The sequence below is a fragment of the Carassius auratus genome, chromosome 17 (genome assembly GCF_003368295.1).
Source record: "Carassius auratus strain Wakin chromosome 17, ASM336829v1, whole genome shotgun sequence".
Lineage (NCBI taxonomy): Eukaryota > Metazoa > Chordata > Actinopteri > Cypriniformes > Cyprinidae > Carassius > Carassius auratus.
In genome coordinates, this window is record NC_039259.1 from 13,441,807 (window position 1) to 13,456,271 (window position 14,465).

At 36.4% G+C, this 14,465-nt stretch overlaps 1 protein-coding gene across 3 annotated transcripts; it reads left to right on the forward strand.

Annotated features, from left to right (window-relative positions):
• The first annotated feature begins 1,082 nt into the window (after nucleotides 1-1,082).
• Nucleotides 1,083-10,526, forward strand: LOC113117318 (MAP3K12-binding inhibitory protein 1). 3 transcript variants are annotated; one of them, XR_003294149.1, is made up of 10 exons: nucleotides 1,083-1,267; nucleotides 1,638-1,754; nucleotides 3,149-3,322; nucleotides 4,194-4,290; nucleotides 4,584-4,649; nucleotides 6,768-6,920; nucleotides 7,044-7,141; nucleotides 9,213-9,384; nucleotides 10,080-10,118; nucleotides 10,223-10,311. XR_003294149.1 is itself a non-coding variant. In XM_026285920.1 (9 exons), the coding sequence occupies exons 1-9, from the start codon at nucleotides 1,124-1,126 to the stop codon at nucleotides 10,325-10,327; spliced, it is 993 nt and encodes a 330-aa protein (XP_026141705.1). In that variant the 5' UTR covers nucleotides 1,085-1,123; the 3' UTR covers nucleotides 10,328-10,526. The 3 variants fall into 3 exon arrangements, 1 of the variants encoding a protein (XP_026141705.1); XR_003294148.1 differs by having other exon boundaries at nucleotides 9,213-10,118; nucleotides 10,223-10,333; XM_026285920.1 differs by lacking the exon at nucleotides 9,213-9,384 and having other exon boundaries at nucleotides 1,085-1,267; nucleotides 10,223-10,526.
• The last annotated feature ends 3,939 nt before the right edge of the window (nucleotides 10,527-14,465 follow it).

Consider the following 14,465-nt stretch of genomic DNA (forward strand, 5'->3'; position numbering starts at 1 on the left):
GTTGTTGCGTTCATCAGTCTCCTCATTATATGGGGAAAAAGACGAAAAAAATGTATGAATAGACGAGGGAGATTTTCCCACACTTTCTCGGGACAGAAAAGAGCACCTTTGTGAGCAGCTTCCCATCCCTATTGCCCTTACACTATTGTTTGACAGTCAGTATTGCTATAAACGGGCAGCCTGCCTTTCAAAACCCTCCCTGGAAGAAAAACTTTGAGTGGTGAGCACAATCTGACAGATATCCCCTGAAGAGTGAGACGTCTGACGTTGAATATGATGGATACTGAACCAATGTCAAAGCCCTTCAGTTTGTCTTAAAGGTCACATTTTTTGGACCGCAGTATACAAGCTCAACTGAGTCGACACTGCTTTGATTGACAGGGGAAGTGATTAACAAGAAGAGTGACGTTCTTATGACTCAAAACAGACCAGACCTTGACTACACTGACCACTATTTATGAGGTAGGAAGGGTTATATCATGAACGCTAACCAGAAAACTGCTGTCTGAGCAAATGCATTAACACTGGTAATTTTACCTTTAGCTTTAAACACGCTACAGAATATGTTATATAATATTTCACACAGAAAGGGTAATAAAATGTTATTGTTGTTATGCTTTATTTGAAAGTTTCCTGATTCAAATAACATTCACTAAAGTTTGGCCTTGGCTTAGCCTTAGGTTAGATGCTAAATCAAGCATAAAATAGTGGCAAGATCATAGTAAAATAAAGTGGCATATCATTATTATAGTTTCAGAGCCTACAGTATATGTATAAAACATGATAAAATGGAAATAAATACTTATTTTATTATTATTAAATACCATGGGACTATCATAATACATGCCAAAAGAAACATGGTATTGCCTTGAAGAAAAAACAAGGTACACTTTATTGTTTTATTATTTTTACACATTGACTAATGTGGCACAACAGAACGTAACACAAGATAGATAGTGAACATTATTAAAAATGTTAAACAAATTAAATATGAATTTTCAAAGTTTTTTTTTTATAAAGTGAAAATTGACCGTTTTGATTTTGAAATTTATCACGGTTCTAAAGGATGTGAGGTCATGTCATAGAGGAGCGCGTTAGTCCAATCAGCGTCAGGAGCGGAAGTATGATGGCGGCGGAGGGAGACAGACGTGACGCGTGCGCTGCTGGAAGTAAACAGGAGCAGCGCAGCAGCCACGGAAGACACCGGGATGTGTTCAGAGACTGCGTTGGCTCTATAATCCAGTCCCTCGCTGAGTTTGGCGCAAAGGTTTGTGTAAATGAGATGCACGAGCTTTAAGCGGGGTTGGGAAAACTGGAACAGTAACACACTCTGTAGAGCACATAACGTTACCAGTTATTGTAGTGGATAATTTGAGTCTTATAAAACCTGTGAAATAAACATCATCAGCCTGAGATTGTTTGCTGGTCTCACTTGTTTATGCTGGTGTTACTTCCTGTCTGACCACTGCCCAAAATCCCTCTCATAAACAATAAATAAAACAGACGACCATCAATAAGTCTCCTAGGCTGGTTTAGTCATTTATCTTTTGTACAGATGCTCGTCAAAAGTATTTAGAAGCTACAATAATAATAGTAAGAAGAAGAAGAAGAATTGTAGAAATTCTCTTGTTTTACAGTTAAAAGTGGGTGATAATGAGTTGAGCATCAGTGCCAGTGTCAACCATCTAAACTTCTCTGAACTTCAGCCATCTCAAGTTAATACCTATTTACAACAGCACATCTCCAAACTACAGGTAAGAGTGCGTTTATCATGTGCGTTTTATAATTTAATTAACACACCTATGTGGAATACTTGATTCTGGGTGATCCTATCAGTCTATAATGACAACTGAAGTGTATAACAAACCATTTAGTTTTTAATCACTGTTTTGTTGCCATTTATTTATTTGTTTACTTAATGTATTTACATTATTATTATTAATTTGTATTAATTTATTATTATTATTATTTATGGCTGCTGCTTAGATGTGGAATGAACCTTTCCTAGAATAGAAACCTTATCTATCTATTAAGGATGTAACGATTCACTCAACTCACGATTCGATTCGATTCAATTCATGTTTTTGTTTTTGTTTTTTTACAAAATGTAGGTTTAAGACAAATTCTAAATTAAATGTGTCCTTTAATTATTGCTTGGACAAAATGTGGCACATTTCTTTGTGAAACTGAAATATAACACTATAATAATATACTAATATAGCACTTGCATAACATTGCTCTTTTGTTGGTTTTGATTGCTGCTGTTGTCCTCATTTGTAAGTCGCTTTGCATAAAAGCGTCTGCTAAATAACAAAATTTTAAATATAATATAAATGTAAATAACAAAACTAAATTGAAATAAAAAAAAATCCCCAAATCAAATTAAAAAGTAACACAAACAAAATAAATCTCTTCATTTGAACAAAATAAGGCTTTGTCTGTGCTTCCATTTAAAATGAGAGGCAAACAACCCTGCATTTGAATCATATAAAAGACAATAAAAAAATTTTTTATTCTAATTAATATTTAAGAAATTTTAAATGTAAAAATTATAAATGTGTAAAATAAACTTACTTATACTTTAAGTGACAACTACTTGATTCTATAATCCTCTGAAAGTTTTTTTTTTTTTTTTTTTTTTTTTTACAAATAAAGAAACATTTAAAATCTATATATATATAAAAAGTAAGTAAACACTGTTCTATCAGGGCTATCAGTAATAAGTTTGTTTGCATTGGGAATATATATATATCTCATTATTATTATTTTTTTTAAAGGTAACACTCATTTTACGTACAGCACACAGTGAAAATGATATGAACATGACAGTGGGCAAATGGATAAAGCACAGCATGGTTTGAAATCATGAGTTTAAAGTCTCTCCAGTGAAGTTGTACTCTTCTGTCAGCATTCAATTCACACACAACGACTGTCACGCAGAGAACATGCAGGATACAGATGCACACTTTATAAGATATCAGTCGTTATAATACTTTTTACACACCCTTGTTTAACAAACTAACTGATTATTAGACAGACTTCTTTCCCTATTAGAAAGAACTCTTAAAATCTTATAGATACACATGAAATTGAATTATCTGTGGATGTATTTGTTATCACTTTATAATTCGATTTGTGATTCTTCCAGTTAGTCTCTGAAAATCTGAAGCAAATGGTGGAGTCTGAAGTCCACTCCATCCCAGGCAGCAGTGACAGGAAAGAAACAGCAGATACATCTGAGCATCCTACATCTGACCACGGCACAGTTCATAACAAGCCTCAAATCGATGATAATGTGCAGATAAAGGCTGCTAAATCTGAGGTAAAACCTCTCAAACATACCACGGCACAAAATACAGAAATATATTATATATGCTTATAAAACAAATTATACATTTTATCCATTTATATATTTATTACTAGTCTTTTTTTTTTTTCAACCTCAAAGAGGAAAGGGCATAATGATAAAACTTTGAAATGTTTTTATCCTGCCAATAACAAAGGCATTATTATATATTTATATATTCTGTATTTTGTCTTACTTAGTTGAACAGTTAGGCTATTATTGGTTTTATTTGTATGTACCAATGATTATTGTTGGACCAAATATTCCCTTTTTGCAAGCATTCAAGCAATCTCTTTTCCCAAACGCAATTAAAGTTGAATGTTTGACAGAGGCTATTTATTATTTGGATGTAATCTGCCCCAGTTGGTCAGTCATAGGGAGTGTGAATTGCCATCTGTGGGCAGATAGTTGAGAATGAATGGAAGGCTCCTTCACTGCCTGCTTTCCTTCAGAGAGAAACAAATAGCCACCCACTTTGAGAGTCCTGAGAGAGGTCCTGGTCCTTGCAACGTTATGAAGTGGATGTTCATTACACGCTGAAATTGCATGTGGGCGAAGGACAAGGAGGCCCTCATTTTTATTGCTTATTTATTTTTTTACAGTCACCGTAATAAAAAGGCCCAAGCAAATCACAACTATCTGAAACGGCTGCGTTGTGAGAAATATTTTGATTTTTGGAATAATTGTGTCCACTGCGGTCACTTGTTAGTCATGCAGTCCATACAGCCTAGTGTTCCTCATTATAACTAAACAGCAAAAAAGAAGACAGTGGATTGATTTTTTTTCCTTCAATAGCTCATCAGTCTGACTCTCATTGCTATCTCTCTGGCTAAATTTTTTTTTTCAGATTGAACGTAGGATATCTGCATTTATAGAGCACAAACAGCTGGAGATCAATGAAAACAATGTGAGGGAGTTTTGCAACATGATCGACTGCAATCAGGGTGAGAATGGGAGGGCACTGGCAGCATGGGGGGGGGGGGTGGTCAGAGGGGTTACTGCACAATTGCCAGTGTTTGTAAGAGTGCTGATTTCCACAGGTGTGAGGTCAAAATACACCCGTTATTCACAGACTAAATCCTTCATATACAACCAGGTGTTAAAAGCTCTTTATTTCTACCAAATGAGGTCATTTGCTTCGGATGTTTACACGGTGTTTACTATTGCATGTGTGTAAGGCAGTGATGAATCGATTATTAATTTGCAAATTATTATTTTTTTCCCTTATGGTGTACAGAGGACAGCTGTGCAAGAACTGATGCAGTATATACACCATATCCTGGTTTCAAGAGTCATGTCAAAGGTTAGGATATTGTTCATTCTTGCTCTTGTTGTATTGAACTTGAAATATGAAAAGATAAAAATTTTATATATATATATATATATATATATATATATATATATATATACATATATACATACATTATGGATGTAACAATGTTATTAATATTGTGATATCGCTATAGCAAAACTCTCGATATTATCATGGTTACTTAACGATATGAAATGATGGGTCTTTTGGGCAAAAAGTGTAGTTTTGAAATATATTTAAACTTCAAAATAAAAGCTGTACTGCCATTTCCGTCAAAAATGAAATTGAAATTGATCTGAAAAACAGTTAAGAGATTTATAAGGTTTCTGTTTCCAATAAATGCTGTTCTTTTGAACTTTCTATTCATCAAAGGATCCTGAAAATATGTATCATCATATTAAAATGATTTCTGAAAGATCATGTAACTCCAAAGACTGGAATAATGACTGCTAAAATTTCAGCTTTGCAATTACAGGAATAAATGACAGTTTTTAATGTATTAAAATAATAATACTGCTTTAATTTTACTGTATTAAACATATGTAGCCATTATGAGCTGACCCAAAAATGAAAATCTGGTTGGATTTTACTCACCTCCAAGGCATCCTTGTCTTTGATCTTTCAAGCTCTATCATTGCAGTCAGTGTGTGCTGCATTGCTTCAGTCCAAAAGAAGTGAAATAAAAAGCCCCATCCATAAAAAAAGTGTCTCAAACAATGGGGTGTGCCATATCATACAGTCCACAATAATGATAAATATAAAAAAAAGTGTCATATCACAACATCAATGATTTAGTGACACAATGACTTATGGTGGATATATGTTCCCTAACATGCACAACAACACCACCACAAAACCAGTAGGTGTGTTCGACTGATAGGTGTATGTCAACAAAGTATCACGAGAGGAGTGCTAGAGCATATTTGAGAGCACACTCTTACCTTCAAAAATAGGAGAGGAGCATATCTTAAGTAAAACGGTGTGGAGAGAAGAAAGGGGACTGGTGATTTCTACCGACTGCCTGAGACCAGTGTAAAAAGACGGCCTGCGCGTCGACGTGAAAGTTTATCAATTGCACGTGTTTTAAGCCATGCCAATTTAAACATTCAAAACAGTTTAAAGTATTCAAACAGAAAACGCGGAAAAACTCAACTGAGAGTTTGCGCACTGAGTTCATTGCGCACATGGAGAGCAGCACAAACACCAAACCGAGCTCTTCTTTGCTTCCTCATGTGCCTGAACGAACTAATACACCATGCCAGTTTAAACACACAAGCACAAAAAGACATTAAAAGCTTAATTTAGCACCCATATGCTGTTCGGTGCATATAGTGTGCATGCAGAAAGTCGTGTCTACAGCCATTAAACAACAAATTGAGTCTTCTGTAATGACAAATACATACAAAATTTTGACCTCGAAAGTATCATCGAAAAAAGGTTGTTTATATCTTAAGTGAAAGTAAACCGTTGTGAAAGAAATCGAAAGTGTAACATATTGGATGTTTTATCTCTTAAAGTGACCGCGCCTAATTTCCTAGCTGCTGTCCGTATCCTTGCTGTTAATCCAAGAAATAAAATGGAAGAAAATTACTTTGTAGTTTTAACAAGAAATAATCTATATTTCATTTATACACTAAAGACTATGCAGTGCTATTTACATTTGATTATTCAGTTTCTGTACCTGGACACCTACTTAAACATTGTTTAATTTGTTTATTTGTGCTATTTACACAATTTCAAACAGGGGCCACCGGTAAAACCCCAGCTACGGCGCTGTACACTGATCAGTCTGCTTCAAGTCGAACACACAGCTGCTGCTGCCACCTTATGACAACAGATTTACACTTCAAATTAAGTAGTCTGTCATCGATGACAGTAGCTCATTGGAAAAGGATTAAAAATGCCCTTTATTTATTTTTTTGCACTAATAAGTGCTGCTGCCTGCCAGCTGCAATCACCAATAAAACATTGTTCCATGTTTTTCATTTTTAATATATCGTCATAAATATCGTTATTGCAATTAATCTTGATATATCGTGATATAATTTGGAGGCTGTATCGCCCACCCTTACTCACATGGCTCCGGTGGGTGTTTGTTTGCTATTGTAGTGAAGCGTGTTATGAATTCGTATGGACCTCAAACCAGAGGGACACACACTGAACTTGCAGACCAGCAGCAGGGATCCATGAACAGAGACTGTGGAAACCCTGCCGTGGAGGAGAGGCTCCAAAACATGGAATCTCACCTTAAACTTCTACCAGGTACGTGAAAACTATTGAAGAGCAATAAAAAGTTAAATGTCCTAATGTTTGGCCTGTTTAGAAGCGTATTTATTTTTTCATGTAAGCTGAAATATGAACATTCTACTGTTACTGTATCTATAGCAGGTCCAGTTCCTCAAAGCATTTATCAGCGGCTACAGAAACTTGAAGATCGAATTCTGGAGCTTGAGGGTCTTTCCCCAGAGTACTTCCACTCCACGGTAAGTGGTAGGAAAAGAGCGAGAGAGAATGTGTGTGTCCTTGTTTGTTGGAGGAGTGGATGATCAGATATTGAATTAGTTTGTTCATCTTAGCAGTGTCATTCCACAAGTTCCACACTCTTTCAACATCCACAGTATCTTATGAACACTGAGAACCACACATTGAGTGATTCTGATAGGGAGTTGTTGTTTTTCTTTTTCTTTTTATGAATCACAATATTAATAAATTAATAAATAAACTCATTTGTTTTGAAAAGGCTTTGCAAAGAGTCTTGCTAAAGATCTGTTGCTCTTGTCACATGCAAAGGAGCATTTCTTAAAGGCACAGGGTCAAAGAGAGGGTGGTGCATTATACAGTACCGTTCATAAGGCTTTTTCCCATTTTTTTTAAGGAAAAATGAATACTTTTATTTAGCGAGGACATATTAGGTTGATTAAAAGTGACAGTAAAGAATTCTATTCTTTGAACTTTGTTTATCAAAGTGTCATAACAATATTAACAGCACATTGATGACGAGATGTTTCTGAGCAGAAAATCGGCATATCAGAATGATTTCTGGAAGATCACATGACACTGAAGACTGGAGTAATGATGCTGAAAATCCAGCTTTGCATCACAGGAATAAATTACATTTTCATATATACTAAAATAAATTTGTTTTAATAATATTTCAGAAATTTTTTTTTCCGTATTTTTATCAAATAAATGCTGCCTTGATGAGTATAAGAAACTTATTAAAAAAAAAACATTGAAAATCTTACTGATCACAAACTTTTGAACAACACTGTGTATATACCACCTTCACTTTTTTAAAATTTATGTTGCAGCCTGATTCTACAATTGTTTATGGGGTCATATCATGCGATTTTAAGTTCTCCTTTCTCTCTGGAATCCAAAGAGATATTCTTTATCAAAGTTAAGACTCTGCCACACACCCCTAGTCTCATCCAAACACACACCCACGCTTACATCACTTAGTGGAAATATTTTTTGAAATACTGCCCAAATGTTCATGCAAGGAAAGAAGGTGTGGTTTCAGTAACCGCAGTTAGTGTTGAAGCAGCCGTGTCAGGGAGATTCTGTGTGTATCTAGGTGAAAGCAAAAGCTCTTTATTTGGCCTTCTGAAAGTAGATGCATTTAGGAATCTTTAAGATTACTTACAGCAGAACAGCAAAGCATTTTATAGACGACTGTTTCGTGAACCTAGGAGAGGAGGTCATTCTGACTTTGCTACGACAATCTGGCACTTCTGAATCAGCTACTGTAAGTGTTTTATTATTAGTTTAAGTATTTGCAGTTGACTGTCCAAATGCGGAGTTTTGTGTGTGTGTGTGTGTGTGTGTGCGAGAGAGAGAGAGAGAGACAGGGTCACAGTTGAGTCAACTAAAACTAAGGACCTTATTAACTGTCTTTACATTTATTTTGAAAGATGAAGCAAGGGGCGTTACATTTCCGACAAGTGCTTGCTGTGTTCGGCCAATCACAATGCACTGGGTCAGCTAGCCAATCAGAGCAGACTGCACTTGTCGGAAGGAGGGACTTTGAAGAAAAAAATGACATGTTTGAGAGAGGTGGGACATAGACAACCTACAATAATGTACAGTATTTGAAAAATACTGTGTTTTTTGAACATTAAAGCATATTCTGTTACACCAAATAAATAAAATAAAAGATCTTTGAAAAAAAATAATCCTATGACCCCTTTAAATTTTTAAAAAACAACAACTCATTAATCTACACTCTATAAGTGAAAACAGTAATTTAGAAATGTCTGTAAATTTATAAAAAAAAAAATAAAAAAATTTGTATTTACTTAAGTACGCAGTACTTAGCTGACGCTCTTTTGGTTGCAGTGCTTATTTCACATTTGTAAAAACATTGTTTTCGCTATATTATTAATCAATTAAATGTCGCCTTGATGAGCATAAGCGACTTTAAGACATTTGAACTTTTAGAAGGTAATCCAAGTCTACACCTAGGAAAACAATTAAATGCTAAAAATGACAACCTCTTTATGGTGTTAGACTGAGTTTGTAACGCTGAATTCTCTGTTTGTTTTTACACTGTAGCTCACACGTCCGTGTCATGCTGAAGACTTCTCACTTATGCGTTTCCTCCTGCGCTCACGACAGTCGGCCGGAGAGTTCTTCAAAACCATTAAAAGCTGATATGAGTGATATTTTTTCCCTCACTTCAGAATTTGTTATCCCTGTCAGATTGTAGCCCATCAAAGTTAGCTGAGTAAGTGCTCTTGAACCGTTTCTACGCCTCCTCACACCAGCTTCACTTAGTTCAGTGCTGAGCTGAAAGCTAGCTGATTTCCATGTCCTTTACACTGTGTGTGTGTGTTGCCTTTAAAGTGGAACATTGAGTGCGGTCAAATATGCTGATCTTCTTGGTTTGTGGTGCAGCTTTCAGTAAGTCAAATGAATTAATTGAACTCGGCTGACCAGGGTGAGCAGATATCATGCATCTGCCAAGTGGGCAATATGCACACTGAAAAGTGATTAAAATGAAGGCAAATTATGGGTAATAGATAAAAAGAGATAGACAGAATAAATGAAAGGACCGTTGGGTGACAGAAAGAATCCCGATGGCCCCACTTAATACTGTTAATCAGTGTAAGTCTACGGCGGCTCGCTGTGTTGGCAGTGATTGAGTGATGCTGAAGGACATCTCTGTCTCTGTTTCATACACTAATCATGTGCCGCTTCGGTCCACTTACAGTTGTCCTTGGTTCAATTTATTGTTTTGGCTGCCATTACGCCACCCCCCCCCCACACCTTTTTTTTTTCCTGGGAAAAACAACCATGTAAGAGATTTTTGTTTAGTCTGATATTGAGATGAATGCTTTGCCATTTCATTGAACGACCACGGTTGTGCATTGTTCATATAAATCAGCATTCATTTCATGCTTTTATTTCTTTTAACCTCAGAATTACTCGCACAAACGACCTAAAGCTTCAGTGTCACAGGTAAGTTCCATTACTGATGCATTTGCGTATTCATGAAGGGAAAAATATGAAGGTCCTGCTGTTAAGTGAGAATGTATTAGCTGAAAACGGCCTTGTTTTCACAGAGCTACAGTCTCGCTGAGCTGGATGGGAAGATCAGTGCCGTCAAAGCCGCCTTGATGAAGAAATCCAGCGAGGTCCAACCCACAGACGCAGAGTTTTCATACTGACACGTGGACTCTTGGATTCAGCCGGTTTTTATGCCTTCTCATTATGAGTTAGATCATCTGTTTTGGTACAGAATTGTGATGAACTGAGTAGATTTGGGTTTTGTGTGCCGCTGATTATTTTATATCTGTAAAATGTACATTTTCCTTTATGTATATTTACTATGTACATCACTTATGTAAATAAATTCGTGCATCATGCATTTTTTTATTGGAACATTCCTTTTCCCGGCTTATACTAGGTAATGTGTTTGGTTTTATACAAAGAAATTGGAGACTCAAAATACTCTATATTTTTTAATTGAAGAGAAAATATCACGTTGACCCTATTATCAAACTTAAATTGGATTATAATTGTTTGCAAGGTAGTTCCTTGAGGAGTTAGCTCGCATGTTCTAGAGTTACTGTTAAAGAAAGGGTAGAAAGTACTAACCGTTTGGAAGATTTTTATAAAAGGATTGATGGCATGCATATACAGTATTGTAACAATTTTGTAGCTATATTACTGTTTTTGATTTTTGTAGAAATGTTTATTTTATTTTATTTTATTTTTATTATTTGTACTTAAAATAACCCAATTGCAGTTTGAGAATAACTGGAACGCACAACAAAAAAACAGTGGTATCTGTTTTTGCATTTGAACTCCTCAAATAATACTGAAATGATAAAGAACTGTTACAGATATTAAAATAATGTTAAATATTTCAGTTTATTTTCTGGAAAAATGACAGAAATTCTGGCTATTTTGTTTCTATTTTAAATGTGCAAGAAATATTTCAAGAATAATTCTTAAGCAGCCATGTCAGCAAGGGGCCTATGAATATGTTAACATGTTAAAAGCGATCTATGATTATTGCATGTGATTGAAGGTAGAGGTGACTGCTTAAAGAATATGTGAATGTGATTGCAAACGGCAGGCAGTGTGAGCAGACAGAAGTCGCTGCTGTGAATCACAGCATTTAACTCTCACTAAATGCAAGATATGTTTTTAAAGTGGGAAATTGAAATAACCCAATTTATTTTTAAAATCAATGCTCATTTATTTTTTCTTTCTTTCTTGAAGCTTTTGCTAATAGAAAAATAATGGAATTGTTCATCCCAATGCCTCACGTTGCTCCAAATCTGACAGGCTTTTGAGAAACAATGGAAATAAATGGTCAACTTTTTTCTGCTAGAAAGTAATGCAGGCTAGGAACAACATGAGGGTGAGTGCAATAAATGGTGACTGAATTTTCAGTTTTTTGGGTGAAGTATCCTTTTAGGACTTTACACTGGCAGACTTTTAGACTGAACAGATTTTTACTGGAAAAAAAAACGTATATAAGGAAAGGTCCAACAGAGGACATTCGCACATACAAAAGGCAAGTTTGGATCTAGCTGTACTTTAATGGCACAAGCTGTACCTTGGGTTCCATTCCTCTCAGCTCAGACCCACATTCAGAATCCTGACAACTCCATCATGACAGGTAATTAAAACAGCCTGAGTGAAGGCTTGTCAAAACATGGGACTTGTTGGAATTCTCAGTGTGAGGGCTGCGATCTGTTGGAAGAGTGAAGTGGGAAGCAAAAGCTGACTCCTCCAGGTGCTCTTTAATTTTTGCTCCAGCTTTCTGAGCCCGAAAAAGGCCCGCAATGCACCCTGGGAGGTGTGTACTTGAACAGTAACACAGAAAAAACGGGGGGGGAGATGGCCATTGTTACCCCTCAGCTTTTGTCTCAGTCTTGGACCCTCATGTAGCTTAAGAGAACAAATTGGCCTGACAATAACAAACGGATTATAAAAGTGAATTAAGGCTTTTGTTCTGAAGTATAGCTCAGCGGTGTCCGTTTGTCCCTGTGGTCATTAAGCTGAGAATGCAGGCAGGTGAAGAATAGTCAGTGACTGTCAGTCTCTGTCCTTTGTTGACTTATTCTACAAATTGGTTCCTCATTTCTTTTCTCTTTTCCTAAATATATGAGACTTGAGTAATCTTTTACATTTTAGTGGTAGAGAATCAATGCATTGCTCCTCGACCATCATAAATGGCAAACAAAATAGATTTTTTTTTTACAAGTAGTGGCATACCAAAAACAGCGTATTTCACCACCCAGAGAAGCCTGTAGAGCAGTCAACGGCTATATTCTCATGATTTTATAAGGGTAGAGGGGGACGTTTTGAGGCCCCTGGAGGATTAACTCCGTTCCCCACCCCCATCCACTCCACTTCACCCAGCCATTCTGTCTGTAGCAAAAGGTACTTCCGTCCCGATTCGTTTACTGGTTTCTCTCTGTCACACACTTTCTCACTCATTCGCTACCTTTTACTATCTCTTCTGTTCTGCCTGTATGTGATTAAGACTTTTTGCAAGTCTGAAGAAAAGCCAGTTAGGTTTTTCTCTTTTTCTTTGGCTCTCTTACATTGTGCAAGAGAGAGACACGGACTCATAACCATTCATAACTCCCAAACTCTTAATGGGCTTCAACCTCCAAAAAGAAGGAAAGAAAGCTTTTTTCCCCCCTCTCTCCTGTGACTAGTCAGCTTCAGTCTTTCTTCCCCCCATGGCTCTGTGTCAAAAAAGACTGTTGCTCGTTTGTGCGGGGAACAATGGCGAACAAGGCTGAATCTCTAGCGTTGAACAAAAGGAAGAAAACAGGTTTTTCATTCTGCGGAACATTAGATTCTGACACATTTTAGCATGGCAGCTTTTTTCTGTCCTGAGTGCAGTGGCTAGGCTCTTTAAAAAGGACCACCTGTTGGCTAGCAGGCTGCTCTTCATTACGCGAGCAACTATTATCACAGCTCCGCAGGGGAGTTCTGAAGTTAACCCTGCCGGTCTGAGCCCGCTCGCTTCCTGCCATGCAGCAGGAAGTCACACGCTCACACTGGTACAATGCATCTACTTCAAGAGGAGTCTGGATGTACTTTTTGGTTTTCCAAGTTTTAATGGAATGTATGTAAATCAGCAAGGCATTGGTAATGGCCATTTGTCTGACTTGTGCATCAGGAAAGTACAACAGGCAAGATGTTTTCTGAATGGCTAACAGATAGGAATAGGACTTTATTATTGCATCTCAATGACAAGATGTACAACCACACAGTACATTACAGAGCCCAGACTTTTAAACAATAATGTAGCATTTTGAAAAATATTGTAACAAATACAATTCAAAGAAATTAATCAAGATAATCACCATCAAAAACACTTTCACAATTAAGAGTTTACCCTAAATAAACTCCAAATTAGCTGTTTATTAATAGTTAGTAAGGTAGTTGTTAAGTTTAGGTATTGGGTTGGGTTAAATGATCTAGAATATGGTCATGCAGAATAAGGCATTATTATGTGCCCATAAGCCAATATGCATGCTATTAATCTACTAGTTATTAATTAAAATTGTTCCTTAAATTAAGTGTTACTCAAATAGTTATAAAATCAACAAGTTAGACAGATAGATCTATGAGGGAAAAAAATAAGATAGAATAGAATAGAATAGAGGCAACAATAAACAAGTATAAAATACAAAAATACGTCACTGCATATTCCAGAATATGACCGCATATTCCAGAAAATCCCACAAAGACCATGTGCCTCAAAAAACATATATATAAAAAATTACACCCATCACAATCCAGGTCCAAATCAAATTTGCAGGTCTTAATTATTAAATGACTAAAATGCTCCAAAAATTACCAAAATTTTCATCCAGGATGATTTAGCTAATCAGAATACATTTATATCCTGGAATTCAAACCCATGACTTTTGCTAGTGCCATGCTCTATCAGCTACTGGAACAGAATTAAAAATACATATTTAAACTAAAATGATCGAGAGGGATATAAAAGCTAATTTGTCCCCATTCTCAAGTGCAATTCAAATTGAAATGAAAGGCAATATATTTAGAAACCTTTGACCATATATGTACAGATGCTGCCCAAGCGGAGTCAAATATAACATCCTTCCAAACAGCCAAAGGGCTGTGTGGCAGTATCTAGGCTTGCTGGGGTTAAAATGTGGCAGTTATATTGCCAGGATGGAGCAGCGGGAGCCGAATTCAGGCAATTACAATCAAGTCAGGGCACAGTTAGAGCGTGGGCCTGGAACATGAGTAGGATGCTGATGAGACACTTAGCCACACAGCCTCAGCCATTGGCCCTCTCCGCTG